The sequence below is a fragment of the Platalea leucorodia genome (assembly GCF_965183815.1).
Source record: "Platalea leucorodia genome assembly, chromosome: 3".
NCBI lineage: Eukaryota > Metazoa > Chordata > Aves > Pelecaniformes > Threskiornithidae > Platalea > Platalea leucorodia.
In genome coordinates, this window is record NC_138825.1 from 127,652,469 (window position 1) to 127,670,570 (window position 18,102).

The 18,102-nt window shown below is 45.3% G+C and overlaps 1 protein-coding gene across 8 annotated transcripts in view; it reads left to right on the top strand.

Annotated features, from left to right (window-relative positions):
• DTNB (dystrobrevin beta) overlaps positions 1 to 18,102 on the top strand; it is a 219,137-nt gene that overhangs the window by 27,421 nt on the left and 173,614 nt on the right. For all 8 annotated transcript variants that reach the window (XM_082307455.1, XM_082307457.1, XM_082307458.1 and 5 more), the window contains 2 exons: positions 1,502 to 1,587; positions 11,588 to 11,742. In XM_082307455.1, coding sequence (XP_082163581.1) covers positions 1,502 to 1,587; positions 11,588 to 11,742 — 241 coding nt within the window. The remainder of the gene's footprint in view (positions 1 to 1,501; positions 1,588 to 11,587; positions 11,743 to 18,102) is intronic.

The window sequence follows — 18,102 nt, forward strand, 5'->3', positions numbered from 1 at the left end:
CTGAGAAAGGCTGAGAGCCTTTGCCTCACCATGGAGTGCGTGTTGCCAGAAGATGTTTGCGTATTAACTCTGAATGTGGGAGGGGGAAAAAAAAAAAGTTATTTGGTCACCTCCTGCTGTCTCCACCTGGTTGCTCGTCTGTCATTGACATCAGACCTTGTCACTACTTCAGTGCCATAAGCCAATATTTACTTCAAATAATTTTACTCTTAACACTTTCCAAGTGCTAGTCTTCCAAGTGCAAATGTTTAAGGATCTCGTTTCCACTGAGAAGCGTTCTAGAGTTGTTCTAGATCTCTTCTAACACTCATCGTGTATTTTCCCCATCATCATATTTCCCATGGTAGTACGAGTTATCTGCCCAATACATTTAATTACAGTTACTTTATATGTGACTTTAACTTTCTCGGGGGTTTAGCAGTCTGTACCACTGTTGCTGTTGATAGTCAAGGATAATGACTCTGTAGGTTTCCGTTTGGCAATAAGTTGCCCAGAATTCCAACCCCTTTTACCCGCGCTTATATGCGTTTCTTTTGCCCTGCGCATCACTAAATGAACGTTCTACCAGCTTCACAGTAACGGAGGATTTACACCGAGATCGCCGCGCTGTGGCTGTCTAATATCATCTGTGGGAAGTTCTCTGGCTCCTGTCTTTGTGACTAGGAAAGGCGATAGAGAAATTCAGGAGGCAGGGAGCGTGCCTTCTGGGCCCGCACTAAGCTGGGAGAAAGGGTTACTGGTACCAGCTGCGCTGTGCTTTAACCCAGCAAGCCGCCTGCTGTGGCTCTGGTGACTTGTGTCCCTCGTAATTTCATCCTTATCTTTCTGGTAACGGGAATAATACACGTAGCTGGTTCTACGTACCACGCCGTGCCGAATGGGCTGCTTCGTGCTTTCCGTAGAGACAAATCTATTTTCTCTTGCTGGTATTAGAAGATGATTCCCCAAATGTGCCATCTGTTCCGATAGCACAGCAGCTCTAACAACTTAAATTAGAATAAAACATTGTTCACATTATTCCTGTTCTGTGCGGTATATTCAGGATATCGTACACCTTCTCCGTTAGCTGTCAATTACTGTACTGGTTTTAGAATGAAATGTATATTTGAACATCAAAGTTTAAATCAAGAAGTAAAAATTTAAAGCAACTAACACAAAGCAGCAGAGGAAAAAATGAGATGTTTTACAGTGAACAAATGTATTTTAATGGAAAAAAAATGAACATGTTACTTTTCTATAGGACAGTTATGGGATGAACAAGACAAATGATAGTCTCTTTGTCTGTGCATTTTTCCTAATTCTGCAGGAAAGTTTGATTTGTGATTAGGTGCTTGTTAACTCTTCCAATATATTAAAAATGCTAGTGCTATCACTGTTTTAATGTTATATTAAATAGTTTGCAAATCTTAGGGCATTTATGCATTTCCTTCCTAGGCCTCGAGTATTTTTGTTGCTTACCATTCTATGGAGTAATTACTTACCCTGTCATTTTTTTTCACAGTGAGGGCCATGGGAAGTTGACGGTATTTTCAGTGAAAGCTATGTTAGCAACAATGTGTGGCGGTAAAATACTGGACAAACTAAGATGTAAGTATTTTCAAGCAAATCAAACCATTTTATGAAATATTTTGTTTCCATTACTGGCCACGTATGTTTTATTGTATTGAGTTCTGAAAGCTAACGGTTTTGCTTATTCAGCGATCTTTATACTGAAATGAAGCTTGCTATATTAATGTTTTTGTTACATGTGCCATCTGCTGGCCATAAAACATACTGGGCTTGTTACGGAGTAGGCTTTACAAGTACATTTGTTTATTTTGAAATGCTTCGGTGCTCCTTTAAATGAAAAAACTTCAGGTCTGATTTTTTCTGACAGTAACGTCAAATTTGTTGCCATTTCCCCCGTTTTGAGGATGGCGGGGGGCTTCTGTGTATCTTCTGCTTCATCGGAGGCGCTCTCTGCATCTTCTCATTCTGTAATTCCAGCTTCTCAGTTCTTATTTTTTACCGCTTTTTTTAATTCTCTTTTCATCAATCTTACTTCCCTTTTTCTTGTTTCCATGAGCCTTCTGCTGTATCAGCAGAGAATCAGCGATATCCATAAACGTTGTATTTGTCCTTTAGCAGCAATCCCTGTTGTTCTCCCTTTTAGTGGCAAGGTGCGCTGTTGTTACGGGTGTGTTTTCTTTTCCTTTCCACCCTGAAAAGCTGGGAAGTGAATCTTGCTGTCGGTGCCGGGTTTCACTGTTCAGCTCTTGTCGTTTTCCCCTCACCCTAAATTCCCTTTATGCGAGTTATCTTGTAGTAATCCATTCCTCCTAACCTCAATGGTTGTCATGCGCTGTAAATAATTCTTTAGACTTTTCTACATCATTAAGCTTCTTTATTATATTTGCTTTAAAACTAGCAACGTGAAATACTAGTGTGCTGAATTAAACTACATGACAAGGTCTGAAAAATAGATAGTGAGAGGTCATTGCATGCACGTGTTAATATTAAGGCTGCACATCTCCGCACCAGGGAATGCTGGTTTTTTGTCTGGTAGTCACTACAAAACTCTCCAATTAGAAACAAAGCTGCAGGTGACTAAAGATTCGTGTTAAAGGGGACAGGCACATATGACAGAGGATATTTAAGACTTCTTAAGCTTTTTTAACAAATGCATTACCTCTATAAAACACGCAAGATCAAACACGGGGGGAGGAAAGACAGAGACGATATCTCCTCAGTGAAAGATTACATTTTGTATTTAACTAGGACAAGGTTTGAGGCGGTTACAGTGAGCAGTTCAGCACAGGCTCGGCACAGAAAAGGAGCATTATTTCTAGAATTAGCAAGACAATACTGAAACACGTCAAGAAAATGTCAATGTGACCTTTTAGTGGAAAAGGCAATTAACCACTGGGATTAAATGTTATAGAAACCAGGAAACTGTTGATGCTTTCAGACAAGGACCTGGGTATCCTTCTGGAGGTTATATTCAGCCTCAAGTTAGTGATTCAGAAAGTGGCGAGTTAAGATGCTTTCGCCTCCAGGACGCCTCATTGAATAGTCCTGTTTAACCGGTGTGTCTAGTCTTAAAACTGGAAATTTGTGCGTTTGATGTACTGTTCTCTCTGTCTTTTCATGACGTCTGCTTTTCTTCATAGCATTCGAAGCTTCCTTTTTCTTTTTTCTTATTCTACTGGCTCCTCTTTCCTTTGCCACTGTAACTTTCTGCTTTATAAAAATTCTTAACTGACGTTCATACATGCTGGAGGAAAGGCTTTTGACCGCTTTCACTGAATAGTGCCGCTTCTTCTGGCTTTATGTTCTGGTTGCCGTGCCTTTTCCTTACTCTTTCTTGTATCTCATCAGCTGGCCTTTGGTTTGCCTTGTGCTCCCAGGATCTTTCCTCCCGTATCTGCTGGCCCTTTTTTCTTGGCGCACTTCTGTTTGGATGTGGAGCATCATTTTCAAAGGGCATGCGACTTTGTATTTTATGTGTTCTGGACAGTAGCACTTCTGTCTTTTTTTTAACAGTGTTAAAACTCAGTTCCTCTCCGTGCCTTTTCAGTATGTCGCTCACACTGACTTCCCACCATCTGATGTTTCTGGGCTAGTTCTTATGGCAGTACTAACTCTTGAGCTCACCTATTTAAAACCTGGTTTTGGTGAGGTGTTTTTTTTTTGTTGTTGTTGTTCTGTCAGGCATAATATCTTCTGAATCAACTGAGAAAGAAAAATTTCTTTATCTGTAACAGTAATGCAGGTTTGCCACTGCGTTGTATGGTCGTGGCACTTTCCTCACGCGCACCATCTGCTGCGGATGCTCCGCTGTCCCCTCTGGATGCTCCGCTGTCCCCTCCGGCGCTCGTTGCTGTCTCTGCTTAGTGGGAGAGAAAGTTAAAGACTGGAACCAGCTGGCTGTTAGTCTCTCAAATGCTCACAGTGCTCTGTGCAGGGTTAGACGCAGAGGCAGAGTCTTGGCATGGGCTTAACAAAATTGCCCAGGAAAAGGGAATTTTGGCTCATTTGGAACTGAGATTTTAGGAGTATAGGAAATCTGTGCAGGAGGGAAAAGCTTTCTCTAAACCAGGATGGAATTAGGCTGTTGACTTGTCAGACAAGGTCACAGGACAGCTTTCTGTGGGATGTGCAGAAAATGTGAGGTTCAGGGTAGCAGGATCTTGCAAACCTTCTGAGGGCAGGGGAGAAGAGGGGAAGCGTGTTGTATTGTTAGCGGGATAAGTTCCTGAGTATCACCAGAACTCAAGGAAAGTAATAAAATAGCTGAACTATTAACTGTTGGTCACCTGTCTTTCTGAAAACGTTGGGGCAAGGGAATGGGAAGAAGAAATGCCATGTGAAGTTTGGGAGGGGAGGCGTGGGGGGCTGCAGGCCTGTATACCTGACACACGGTCTGGGCAAGCTGGTAGTAATGAAGAATAGAATTAGTTGACACATGGATAAATGAGATTTTATTGTTGGGGGAAATGGCTTTTGTGAAGGAATGCCTCATAAAACCGCAGGATTTCGTTAAAGAAGGCAAAAAAAAAAAAAAATGGACAAAGGAGTTCTGGCTGATACAGACTTCTTGGTTTCTGAAAGGCATTCAAGAAGGTCCCTTATCGACCACTGAAAGACTTTGAAAAGTTTGATGAAAGGGATGAAAGGTGGGGTCTTCGCATGGCTCAAAGTTTGGCTAAAAGGAACCAAAGAAGAGCAATAAATGTCCTTTTTGTATATTGGGATTGGTGGATAGTGCGGGACCTAAACTGTTTTTAACACTGTCACAAGTGATCTGGAAAAAAAACAGTGAAAGGTGACAATTCGGTCAGTAAATCAGTGTTGTAAAAGCTAAAATAGAGTGAAGAGTTGTAGTATCATCTGACAACGCTGAGTAACTGAGATAAAACGGTAGGTGAAATTCAGTGTGAATATATGTCAAGTGGTGCGTGCTGGAGGAGTGAAGTGTTATCCTAACGTGCTGCACGGAAAGGTGAGCTAAGAAAGTTGTTGCTGCTCGGATGAGAGATCTTGCAGCTATACTGCTGGGAAGATGTTGACGCTCTGCTTAGTAATGGCTAAAAACCACATGAAATGCTGCAGAGGGGAAGGACGTGAAGAACAAAGCGGAGAGGTGGAGGCACCGTGTAAACCCACGGTGTCTCGATGCTTTGCATGAGTGCTGCTGTAGTACCACCCCCCCCGGTACTCGGCCCTTTCCAGTTCCGATACATCTTTTCCGAGAAGAACAACAGAGATCATCGAAGGTAGAGAAAGCTTTCTGCACAAAGAACAGCTAGTTAGAGCAGGATTCTTCAACCTGGAAAGAAAAAGGGTGGTGAAAGGATAGAGTTCTACAAAATCACGAGCAGTGTGTTAGTGGTGAATAGAAAACAGCTGTCCCGGTCCGCTTCCAGTACCGAAGGGCAGTAACCGACAGCAGCAGCAACAGGCAGAAACAGCAAAACCCAATACTTTAAACTTTACCAAAGGGTGTTGTCGGTATCAAACGCTTACACCACTCGATTACTCCTTGAACCAATTTCACTGAAGGCAAATTCATCAAAGGCTGCTGAACGCAAAGATGCTCTCGGGGAGCGCAGGAATATTCTGGGGAACGTGCTTGCCTGGGCCATCTGCTGCCGGGATAAACAGACTTTTGATCTGATCTGCCTCAGCTGTTCTCATACTCTGTTTTTTCTTCTGATCATGATGAATATGCTGTCTTGGTTTTTTCCCTTTCCTGTCTTTCCCACCTGTCTCTGATTACTGACCCATTTCATCCCTGGACAACTTCTGTTTCCAGTTTACTTGTTCCCTGGATTCCACCCCCGCTCCGGCACTGCCTCCGCTCCCTTTCCTAAGCCGGCTGTCAGCTCCGGCTCAGCTGGAACGCGAGGCTTTCTGGAAATCCGGGAAGTTGTAAATATTTTTTTTTTTTTGTCCTCATCTCATAATTTATATGAATGATAGTAACTTGGTCTCTGTACTTGCTTATGTACGGGCTTATTTTTTTTAAATTCTGAAACTGCGAACCAATGGAGTGTTTTTCAGTCCATGCAGTGTCTGACAGCGCACGTGAAATGGGAGTTGTTCGGTGATACCACTTTGCTGTCTCTGGAAAAGATTATTTCCCGTGACATGATACTCCTGGCAAAGGAGTTCCTTCCCGCGGTGTGCGAGGTAGGAGTTGTAAACCCAGCCTACTGCTATGGACGTTATGATTTTTGTCATAGCTTTTTAAGCCCAAGAAATGCCATATAAAAATGTCAAATTTTGTGGATTCGGATGACTTGATTTTGGCATTTGAGTAGATTCATTGTGAAGTAATTAGTGCTTCCTTCCATGTCATTTCTGCAAGTAAATTGCAAACAGAACTTCCCGTAAATGAGGGCTCCACCCCGCTCACGTTAAGGGCTGTCTGCCTTCTCCAGCGCCTGGCTCTACCTGTGTGCTGCTCCTTGGCTCCCGCGCCTCGCTGGCGCCTCTTTGCCTCTCGCCATCGGGCTCCGATAAACCTTTACTGCTTACTGAAGTTCACCCTAAAAATTCATACAATAATATATGCTAAATACTAGGTTTCACATAACAAAGGCCCTGAAAGTTAATCTGCTGTAGATGAATTAGCCTGGTTGGGGGGTTTTGATTTTGGGGAGAGGGTATTTTGTTTTTTTGGAGGAGTGGGGGTGAAAGGGGAATTACTTGTTTTGGCCTTAATCAGGGGACCAAAGTAGTAGTGGTAATAATAATAAGTGGTTTGTTGTGGTATCACATCTATTCAAACTGAACAAGCTCAGTGCATGATTTTGTACAGGCTTTCTTAATCTCATTTATTTATAACAAATGTTAGGAGTTGCCCCAACATCTGAGCTGATGGAGGGAAGGCTGCTGCAGTGTCGTGTCCCCAGTCCACCAGTGGTGAGGCTGGGCATGCATTCCCAGTAGGAACACGCGCACACAGCCACACGGATCAACACAGACAGAAAACACCCGTGTGAACACGGACAGCACCAGTGACCTGGTTCTGTTCCCTCCTTGGCCTGATCAGGATGAAAGTCTGTTAGTGGCATAAACATATACATATACGCACATGCCTGTGCAATAGGGATCCCTCCAGTGACCAGCCTTAGATGCTCATCTGTTCAGTAGCTGGTCCTTGGAGCCGCTTAGGTCCTCTGGTCTCTCCAGTGTCTGTCCCGGATTTCTCCGATACCTAGCTCTCAAACCCTAATCACTAAATTTTCCTCCAAAAGCATCTTCATAATCTCCTTGTAGGTGCTTGGGTGGTGTTATTAGGTCTTCTCAGTGTTTTATCTTCTCCAGGCTGAACCATTGCTGTTTCCTCAGCCTGTCCTCACAGGATAAGTGCTCCAGCATGCTGACCATCCTTGTAGCCCTCTACAGAGCTCACTTCAGTTCGTCTTTCATATTCTGTGTCTTTCATATTCTGTGATTCTCAACAATTCTCTGATTCTGGGGGGGGTCCCAAAGCTGCACATAGTACCTAGAGGAGGTCTAACAAATGCTGAGCAGAGGAGGATAATCACTTCCCTCTACTAGCTGAGCTCCTGGTCATACGGCCCAGGATGCCGTTGGCCACCTTTGCTGCCAGGGTGCGCTGCTGGCTCATAGAGTCACAGAATGGTTTGGGTGGGCAGGGACCTCCAAAGGCCACCCAGTCCCACCCCTGCCATGGGCAGGGACAGCTTCACCCAGACCAGGGTGCTCAGAGCCCCGTCCAACCTGGCCTTGAATGTGGCCAGGGATGGGGCATCTCCCACCGCTCTGGGCAACCTGGGCCGGTGCCTCACCACCCTCAGCACAAACAATTTCTCCCTTCTGTCCAGTCTGAATCTCCCCTCTTTCAGTTTAAAACCATTCCCCCGTGTCCTGTCGCTGCAGGCCCTGCTAAAACCCCTGTCCCCATCTTTCTTAAAGCCCCCTTTAAGCACTGAAAGGCCACAATCAGGTCTGCCCGCAGCCTTCTCTTCACGGTCCGCTTGTGACCTCAAAACCCACAAGGACCTCTCCAGCAGAGCTGCTCCCCAGCCTGGATCGCTGCTGGAGTCTCTTCCTTCCCACGGGCAGGACTTTGCATTTGTCCTTTTTGAATTTCATGTGGCTCCCGCAGGCCCGTTCCTCCAGCCAGCCTAGGTCCTGCCGGATGGCAGCGCTTGCCCTTGGGGTGTCACATCGTCCCCCCAATTTGGCATCATCTGCAAACTGGACAAGAGTGCACTCTGGCACCTCTCCCAGATCACTGGTAGCCATGTCGAGCAGGACATGTCCCAGGACAGATTCCAGCGGTGGCCCACTTGTTATCGGTCTCCATGTAGAGTTTGGCCCATAACCCGCTACCCTCCAAGCCTGATCGTCCAGCCAGCTGCTCGCCCATTGGGTTGTTCACCCGTGCAGACTGTGGCATCCCACCTTGGATACGGGAATATTGTGGGGAAAAAAACTAAAAAGCCTTGCTCAGGTTGAGATGAATAATACCTACACACCCAGTCATCTTATCGCAGAAGACAACCGAGCGGGTCAGGTGTGATTTAGCCGCAGTAGATCCATGCTGACAGATCCCAGTCACCTCTTCTTTCGTGTGCCCAGGAATGTGTGCCAAGAAGACTTGCTCCATGATTTTCCCGGGAACCGAAGTGGGGCTGACTGGCCTGGGTGTCCTTGGGTTGTCCTTCGGACCTGAATACATACTTAGGATTAACGCCAAAAACCTGCGTGCACACTCTCACATGAGCACAGTCAAACTAACTCCTCTGTTAAATTTATTTTCTTGGCTTTTACTGATCTTAAACCTAGTATTTAACAAGTATTTTATGAATTTGTACGATAAAAATCGACGACGTCATAGGAATGGTGAGACGTGGGATACACTCAACACCAAGACCCTAGAAAATGAGGGGGCCGGGTTTGTGTTGCTTTGTTTTTAACTCACGGAGAGAAGTGGTAGAGCCCTCAGCTGAGACCGTGCAAAGCCCCAGGCAAATGCCTGGCTTGGAGAACAGAACAGGCCATTTTGGCAGTCATAAGCCACTGAAAAGAGGCTCTCGAGGGAACTCTTGGGCAGGTTTAATAGGTGATGTTGTGGGCTCTGCTCTTAATGTAAAACCTTTACTACAAAGAGTTGAAAAAAGGAAGCTGCGAGTTGCATGAGTGCCATTTCGCGTTGGTATTTTGGGGACTGAGCAGTGGGTTTTGTAGTTCTAAATTTTTTGTTCTCTGGTTTAAAAAAAATGTTTATAGCATAAACAGTAGCATTGAACTGAAATTTTATATGAGAATTAAAGTATAATACCTCGTCATCAGGAACCTTTATTTGCACATCCCTGTTGTGGCCCTGAGGTGAGCTCTTGAGAAATTACGCTGTTAGCCACTGTTTAGCTCAAGGTTTTCTCTTTGAGGGTAATTTACTGCCTTTTAAAAGGGTAGATGACTATATAATTATGTCCTACTAATCTTTTTCTTTTCCAATTTCACCGGTAATTTCCCATGTGGAAGTTTCCCACGTAAATGAGTTCAACTTTGACTATAAAACCACTTTTTTATGACCGCAAGATATAGGTTAGTGGCATTCAAGTGTTTTTTTGGTAGTTTTTTTTTTTAATTTACCCTTGATATAGCCTGTTCTATTTTTATCTCATTTTCAATTTATTTCCATAGCTTTAATTAACTTTGTCCTTAAAATCATTTAGATCTTGCATACTGTTGAGTTCAGATTAATGGACTGTGTTTGCCCAGAAGATTTCTGTCCTTTTTTAAATACAAGTACTGTCGTGTTCCAGTCATGTTCTGCCAGTCCCACCTTGACAGATTTATTACTAGACCTTCAGTTTTTGTGCATGTGCCAGTTCTGGAGTGATTCTGATCCAGAACGGATTAGGATTCTGGAAGTTTGGCTCTAATCGGTGTTAGTTGTTTCCATAGTTTTTCAGTTGTGTGCATTTTGATCTTGACTTTTCTTCCACATTCAATTTTCAGGTAAACTTTAATTTTTTTGCTTGGCTTAATTTTCTAAAATACAGCATTCTCCCCAACCCCCATTTATCTATCTTTCTTTCTTTCTTTTTTTTCCCCCGTTATTCCTAATATGCTTTATAAGATTATTCAACAAGGGCTTCAGACCTTGGCTTCAAGCTTGTCTCTTCGCCAGCGATACAAACTCCAGATAGCTCTATCACCCTTAACTTGGATGTCGTAGGCTCCTTCATGAGCTCATTCATTCATTCAGGAGATTGGAATAATTTCTCTAGTTTGCTAGAAATATGCCTTTCTGAAATGGTCTGGTTTTGATTGCTTAAGTTAAGCTTATTTTCTGTCAACATATCCTTTTTGATGTTTGATTACTGATGGTGTCTTAACCCCGTAGATGATGCCGTGCTGTTCAGTGAAGAGTTCTGCTATCTGTCACATCTTGGGAAATTGTAGGTTTTATTGAGTGCTCTTATTAGAGAAAGCTTCCTTTTCAGAGTAATCTGACTCGGCAAATATATCAGAGACCCAGTTCTGCTGTTTGAGAGCTTTGTCTTTTCCAAAGAGATTTTTGATCCCAGAGCAGTTCTGCTTTATCCGTAGGCAGCTGTCCTAGTATTTTCTATGACATCCTCTTCTTATAACGCCATCTACTATGCATCTTCTCCTATATTTTTACCTTTCCTGAGACATGAGAGCTGGGAGCTCTGGGCTGGTTGCGGGGAAGGGCTGGAGCGGAGGGGCTGAGCCCTGGCGGTCGGGGATGAGGGACTGCGGGACTGCGGAGCGGGGGCTCCGGAGCCATCCTTCCACCCGGAGCCGGGAGCCTGGCGTGGGAGCCTGCAGAGCTGCCGCCCTCCCGACCCTTCTTTTCCCATACACGCACAGGATGGCTGAACACCTTGCTCCGTCTTCTTTTGGTTTCAGCAATACACGTAGCCCCGCGTGGCTCATTAAAAAGCACACCTCATCTCATCGTAACCATTTTTCCTGGGTAAGGACAGAAGTTCCTGTTCGAGCTCTTCAGTGTGCGCAGCATCTCCGATATAAAATTAGACCGGATTCCTCTTCCCCATCTCCTCAGCCACGTGGCTCCCGTGTCTCACCCCTGGAGACGGCGGTCCCCGCGCCCCGGCGGCTGACTGCGGTGCTTCGGGTGCTGCCTTCCGAAGCCCTGCTGCTTCATCCAACCCGCCCCTGGCGCGCACCAGATTTACCAGGACTTTCGCCAGTTTTGCCTTTGCGATTCTTACGACTCCCTTTAATTCTCAAAGGATTGCATGTAGCTTTGTTTTGAAGGTGTGAACATGAAGATACGACGTTCTGTAACTTTTATAATGCCTCCTAGCTTCTGCTTTCTTGCTGTTACAGTTAATGCACTGACAGAATCTTTTCTCAAGAGTGGGTGAGATGGGATGGAGGAAACGGGAAGATTTATATCCTAGCATGTTCAAATACGTTCATTTATAAATTTTATCTTGATAGCAAGCGATAAGAAATTATGTTCAGAATAAAACAAAAAAATTTCTTGGGGTTTAAATGAGTTGAAATAATTTTTTTTCTTTTCTGTAGTAAGCATGTATTTACTGTAGGGTTTTATTATATTTTCTTACAGATATTTTCTCTCAAATATCAGATTCAAATGGATTAATGATATTTACAAAGTTTGATCAGTTTTTGAAAGAAGTTCTAAAACTTCCAACAGCTGTGTTTGAGGGGCCTTCTTTTGGATACACAGAGCATTCTGTACGGACCTGTTTCCCACAACAAGTAAGAGTTAACCAAACAGGCTTTTTGTGTTGCTTGTTAATCGAGTGCTTCCTCCGAAGTCCGCTGGCTGCCTTGGCTGTAGTTTGGGTGGGGTTTGGAGGGAGGGGGGTTGGTAATATACAGCAGTTTTAAGAAAGTCTGAATAATTTAGAATAGTATGTCTAGGGTTTAGGCAATTAAAGGCTTTTGCACGATTTTGGTTTCTTCCCCTGCCTTGAAGGGACACGTCTGCTCCCCATCAGGAGAACAGCAAGGATGACCTATTTCTTTTCTAAAACACGAAACACAGCATTTTTGCTATTTTCCCTTGATTTTTTTTTTTTTTTTAGCTTTCTCGGTGTGCTAAGAGTATTAATTTCAACAAATCGCTTGCAAGTTGGTTGGGTCTGTCCAAAATAAATATGTTGTGTACACATAGTTTATTTTTAAATCAGTTTCACTGTTGTGCTTACTGGTATAGCTGTCTCTTCCAAAATGTTTCCATTACGTGCAATGATTGGAGTAGATGTTGCAGTAATGATCTTAAAAGAGCTTTTTATTTCTTTATACATTTTAGTTGTAATGTAATTGTTCCAAGGATTTGTTTCTAATTTGAGATAACGTAAATAGTATAAATAATCCTTCAATCAACTGTGAATATGAATCTAGATAATCTTAGGCCTAAAATTAAATGTTTAGACTCTGGTCACGATTATGTTCTGGAAGAAATATTTCTGAAGTATTTAGATTTAGAATTTATAGTCACTTTTGCTAAATTTAAGTTAATTAGCAATTAGTATATTTGAAATACAACACAGCAGGAACCAGCCTTTGATGTAGGAAGTGATGAGGGCTCCAGCTCATCTGTGAGCTAGTGAGGACAGAGTTTTGTTTTCCTAACAGGGTAATTCATAAATATTTTTCTGCTTGCTTCCGTCCTGCTGGGGCACTGGTGGGCCATGCTTCTTCCCGCAGACATGCCAGCCTTTCCCTTGTGTCAGCGCAAGCTGGTTATGCACGTAGGGAAAGCGATCCGGTCACGTCCGACCTCATGTAAGTGGCAAGCGTTGAATGCAAAACGGCAGCCTCGCTTCGCAGCTCTCCAGGTCCGACATCGCGTTCTGGGCGCTGCGTGCTCTCTCCGCTGTCCGCAAAGGCAGCGGGGATGGGGTCTGGTTTTGTTCTGAAGCCTGCGCTCTGGAAGCGGCCGTTTCTCCTTACCCACGAAGAGAGGCTAGCGTAGCTGTCTACGCCTTGACAGCTGACTGAGATTTCGAAGATAGCCGACGCGCGTCTCGCCGACGCTTGGCCATGGTAGCCAAGCGAGGTATAGCGACTGCCCGTGGCTTGCCTGCAGCATGTCTTAGCACGCTTTGGCTCCATGAACAAGACAGCTCATTCTTCATACTGATTCACTTTTTAGAAATTCCTTTGCTCTAATTTTATTCAGCAAAACAAAATCCCTAGTGTAAGGCCAGGTTTGTAGAGAGCGGTAATGGTTTTTTAATTAATCCAGATGTACACTGTTCCCCAAGACAGGTCTTTCATTTATTTGAGAACATTGAAACAAACAGGTCCTGGGAAGTAGATGGATAATCTCTCTTAGATTTAATTTCATTTTCTTATGCCTCCCAGGTTTGAAAATAAGCTTCCCAGAGGTACTTCTGTGATATTCTCCTGTTACAGCCTATCGCTTTGCTGAAATTCTCTCCAGATGGCATTGGTAAAGCCGTGGGGTTTCAGACTTTGGCATTTACATGACAGACACATAAGCTACATCTGTACTAGTTCATTAAACAGTGCCAGGAGCTGTTCTGCGGTCCTAAGGCCAACTGGAATGGGCTAACCACTTCCGTGCTATTACGCTCTCTTATTCCCTCAAGCAGGGTGGTTACATGGAAACTGTTTATTCAAAATGATTCCTGGCTGATATTAACACCTGATAGGATGCTGGAATCATTTGGGAGAGCGAGTGGTTAAACCAGGCAACAGGTTTAATAACCTAAAAGCGTGCATGATTGAGTTTTAGTGCCAGCAGCATTCCCTGGTGTTCCTTAACTACCAGGAGACAAATCCTTCCTGGCCAGCTGTGGTTCCTTGCTGTTCAGGGAGGTCCTGGTGCTGGAGCCACGTCTTTGAGGTGCAGAAGGCTAAGAATTTACTGCTGGCTGAGTGGTAAAAGGGCAGATAGGCAAAGAAGCGTCGGTGGCCGTATACACGCCACAACTCTGCTTCATTTGTTGGGTCACAGATGGAATAATTCAAACTTGTTGCCCACGCAAAGTGGAGTTTATTGGGATGCTTTTGGCAAGAGCTGCGTTCTTCGTGATGGCTTCCAGATGTACGAAGAGCTTCCATAATTTGCTATTCTAGGTCAAGTGAGGGCTTCCACAGATGTAAGATATCATGTCATACTTTTCTGAAGGCTTTTGTTCACTTGGCGCCAGTCCATCTGTTTGTCACAGAGATGCTGGATCACCATGACATTCCCTGCCTTAGTCAGAATCTTTCTGTCTTTATGGCACAGCCTGTCCTGTCGTAGCAGACGCGTGTCCGCTTTGTATCTCATTTACAGAGCAGTTTAATTGCCGTGTTTCTCCTGAGAAGTTTACTTCAGAGACTTGGGAGCCAGGAGTTCGGCTTCTCTAGAGTCAAGCCGCACATCATTCTGTTGAAACTCAGCAGCACAAACTATACCAGCAGGCCTAGGTGGGCGCTGATGTCTGCCTGCGTTGCTCACGTAAAAGCTTTGCGACAGCATTGGCTGACTGAGGCTTCGTGGATGGTATGGCTGATAGCTGAACTGGCTGCACAAGCTCAACAGTGTCAGGAGGATGGTCAGGGCGTGCAGTCTTGTTAAAGTGAGTAATAAGGATATATTTATGAAGGACGCGATGGTCTCGCACATAAAGGATGGTGTAAGTGTACTCTGATGGAGCTGCAGTGTAAGCACAAGGTGCAGGACAGTTAGGGATCCAGGTGGGGTCTAATACACAGCTGCTTAGATCCATAGACCTTGTTTTGATCACTGTAGAGTTAAAAATCACGTATCTCTGTGTTGGCTCAGGGGATGTGGTTTTGTGCCAGTATTTTGTGGGGAAATATATGCATTAACATCTTGTTGGAACAAGCATGTTGGCAGTGTAGCAATAAAACTGGCTGAGTTTTTGCTATTGAAGCAAGCCTATGGTATTCTTCTAAATATAAGAATAGCATTGGTAAAACCTGCCACTGCACCCACCTGCAAGACGACCTGAGACTACAGAGCTCTTAAGACAAGGAGGTATGCTAACAGCAATTGGTAAAAACAATTATTACAATAGTACAGAGAGTAAGCAGGTGATTACAGAAAGTATCTATGCAGAAATGCGTTTGCTCTCCTGGGGAGCATTTGACCCTCACGACTGGTTGTGCCTTCACATTTACTAATTTTCAGTTTATGTTCTTGGAGTTTGGAAGCTGCTGGCGGATTCTCTGGTCGGTTTTGCGTCACAAATGGTGACTGAGTGATGTTTTTGCGGTTGCTCCACGTTTGGGTTCTGAACCCAGTAGGAAATGTTTGACCACCTACAGGAAAGGGCTTTATCTAGCCTCCTTCTCTGACACATTTGTAATTTCCAGGAGGAGGAGACTGCTGTTTGCTTTCCTGTTAACTCAGCCATTACCGAGAACGCCTATGCCCGGACAGACAAGATGTGGTACTGATAATGCTGCATGATTCTTTTTGGTCAGTTGGTTGCAAAATATCCTACCTGTATTGGTGGGGAAAAAAACCCAACAACAAAGCCTGTGTCCCTACTGCCCTCCTGTGAACTCCATGGAAGTTGCATCACTCCATACACAGGCTTTGACAACTCGTAAGGTTCTCACTGCCTAAAGGGAACCAGTATTTTTTCTTTGAGGAATATCCTTGCCTATAGCAGAAAGAAGCTGTCCTGCTAGGTTTGGGTGGTTCTGCCACTGTGCATAACAGACATCCCTGTCTAATCATAGAGTCATAGAATCAAAGAACAGTTTGGGTTGGAAGGGACCTTTAAAGGTCATGTAGTCCCACCCCTGCCATGGGCAGGGACATCTTCACCCAGACCAGGGTGCTCAGAGCCCAGTCCAACCTGGCCTTGAATGTGGCCAGGGATGGGGCATCTCCCACCGCTCTGGGCAACCTGGGCCAGTGCCTCACCACCATCATCATAAAAAAAATTTCTTCCTCATGTCCAATCTAAGCCAGCCCTCTTTCAGTTTAAAACCTTTCCCCCTTGTCCTATTGCTACAGGCCCTGGAAAAAAAAGCCTTTCCCAGTCTTTCTTATAAGCCCCCTTTATATATTGAAAGGCCACAAGAAGCTCTCCCCAGAGCCGCCTTTTCTCCACAATGAACAACCCAAACTTTCTCCACAGCAGAGCTGCTCCAGCCTCTGACCATTTTGGTGGCCTCCCCTGGCCCCGCTCCCACAGCTCCATGTCCTTCCCGTGCTGAGGACCCCCGAGCTGGACGCGGGGCTCCAGGGGGTCTCCCCAGAGCGGGGCAGAGGGGCAGAATCCCCTCCCTCGCCCCGCTGCCCACGCTGCGGGGGATGCAGCCCGGGAGACGCTTGGCTTGCTGGGCGGCCAGCGCATGTTGCCGGCTCGTGGCCGGCTTTCCATCCCCCAGCACCCCCAAGTCCTTCTCGGCAGGGCTGCTCTCCGCCCCTCCATCCCCCAGCCTGTGCTGACACCGGGGGCTGCCCCGACCCCGCTGCAGGACCTTGCCCTTGGCCTTGTTGAGCCCCATGAGGTTCACAGGGTCCCGCTTGTCCAAGTCCCTCTGGATGCCATCCAGTCCCTCCAGCGAATGAACTGCACCACTCAGCTTGATGTGATCTGCAAACTTGCTGAGGGTGCACTCGATCTCACTGTCTGTCATTGATGAAGATATTAAATAGTATTGGTCCCAGTACAGACTCGTGAGGGAACACCACTCATTTCTGGTTTCCACTTGGACATTGAGCCATTGACTGTAACTCTTTGGATGTGTCCATCCAGCCAATTCCTTATCCATCAAATAGTCCATCCATCGAACTCATATCTCTCCAATTTAGCAGCCAGAATGTTGTGATGGAGCATGTCAAAGGCCTTACAGAAGCCCAGGTACGTGCCATCCGTAGCTCCGCTCTCGTCCACTGATGCAGTCACATCACAGGAGGCCACTAGATTGGTCAGGCAGGAGTTGCACTCCATGAAGCCATGCTGGCTCTCTCCAGTCACCTCCCTGTCTTCCGTATGTTTCAACATGTTTTCCAGGAGGACCTGCTCCATGGTCGTAACAGCCATGGAGGTGAGGCTGACTGGTGGTTCCCAGGGGCCTCCTTTTTACACTTTTTAAGTAATGGCTGTGATGTCTACTGGCTCCTGAGTCTTGTCTCCAGAAAACTTGTCTGTGAGCCGTATTTATTATTTGGAGTAACCTTCATACTCTTGTATATGAAACAGCATGAGAGATGAGAGCCAAGGCAAAATTGGGAACCTTGGCGGCATATTTATAAAGCTGTACAATACCTATACGAGTAAGCAGCTAGGAAATTATGTTGATTTGAAAGGTACAGTCTGCACATCAGTTACAGATGCTGCTGCCGTTTAACGTCGTTGGCACAGTGGTTCCTGGTTAGGCGAGCAGCCCTTGCTGGTCTCAGGCGTCGCGTACCACGGTCACTGGTTAATTCCCAGTTAAAAACTGTGGTTCTCCTTCTATCAGAAGGCTTGGTTCAGCGTATTTAGAGTGTTTCGTGGCCTTACAGAGATGGGCATTTGTTAAAAGATTTTGGATTTCTTCATCCCCAAAGAGAGGAGCGGGCAGGGTGACCGTGTGTTGTTGTTCATAGCCCGAAGGATGACTTGGCTTTGAGGCGGAGGAAAGGCTGGGGTTGCCCGGCAAGATCCAGGCGTTTGTTCTTCTCCAGGTAGTGTGTCTGATGTCCCGGCTGGCAAAGGACGTCCTTGGACTCTCTTGTAGCAGCAGGTAACTATTCAGGAAAAGCTTTCCAATCACAGAATCCCAGGTTGGAAGGGACCTCGAGGATCATCTGGGCCAACCTTTCTCGGCACGAGCGCAGTCCAGACGAGGTGGCCCAGCACCCTGTCCAGCCGAGTCTTAACCGTGTCCAGTGTCGCGGAGTCAACCGACTATTCCAATGGTCGACTGCTCTCACTGTGAAAAATGTTCCTCTCGCATCCAGTCGGAATCTCCCTGGGAGTAACTTGTACCCAGTTTCATTCACGAAGCAGAGAGACTGGAACAAGGACACCTTATAAAAGTTGGAAGAAGACAGACTAAATATTTCTTAGCGTTTCCCTTAATGGCAACTGGGATAGATAATTGTAATTCCATATTATCTCTCCAGGGGAG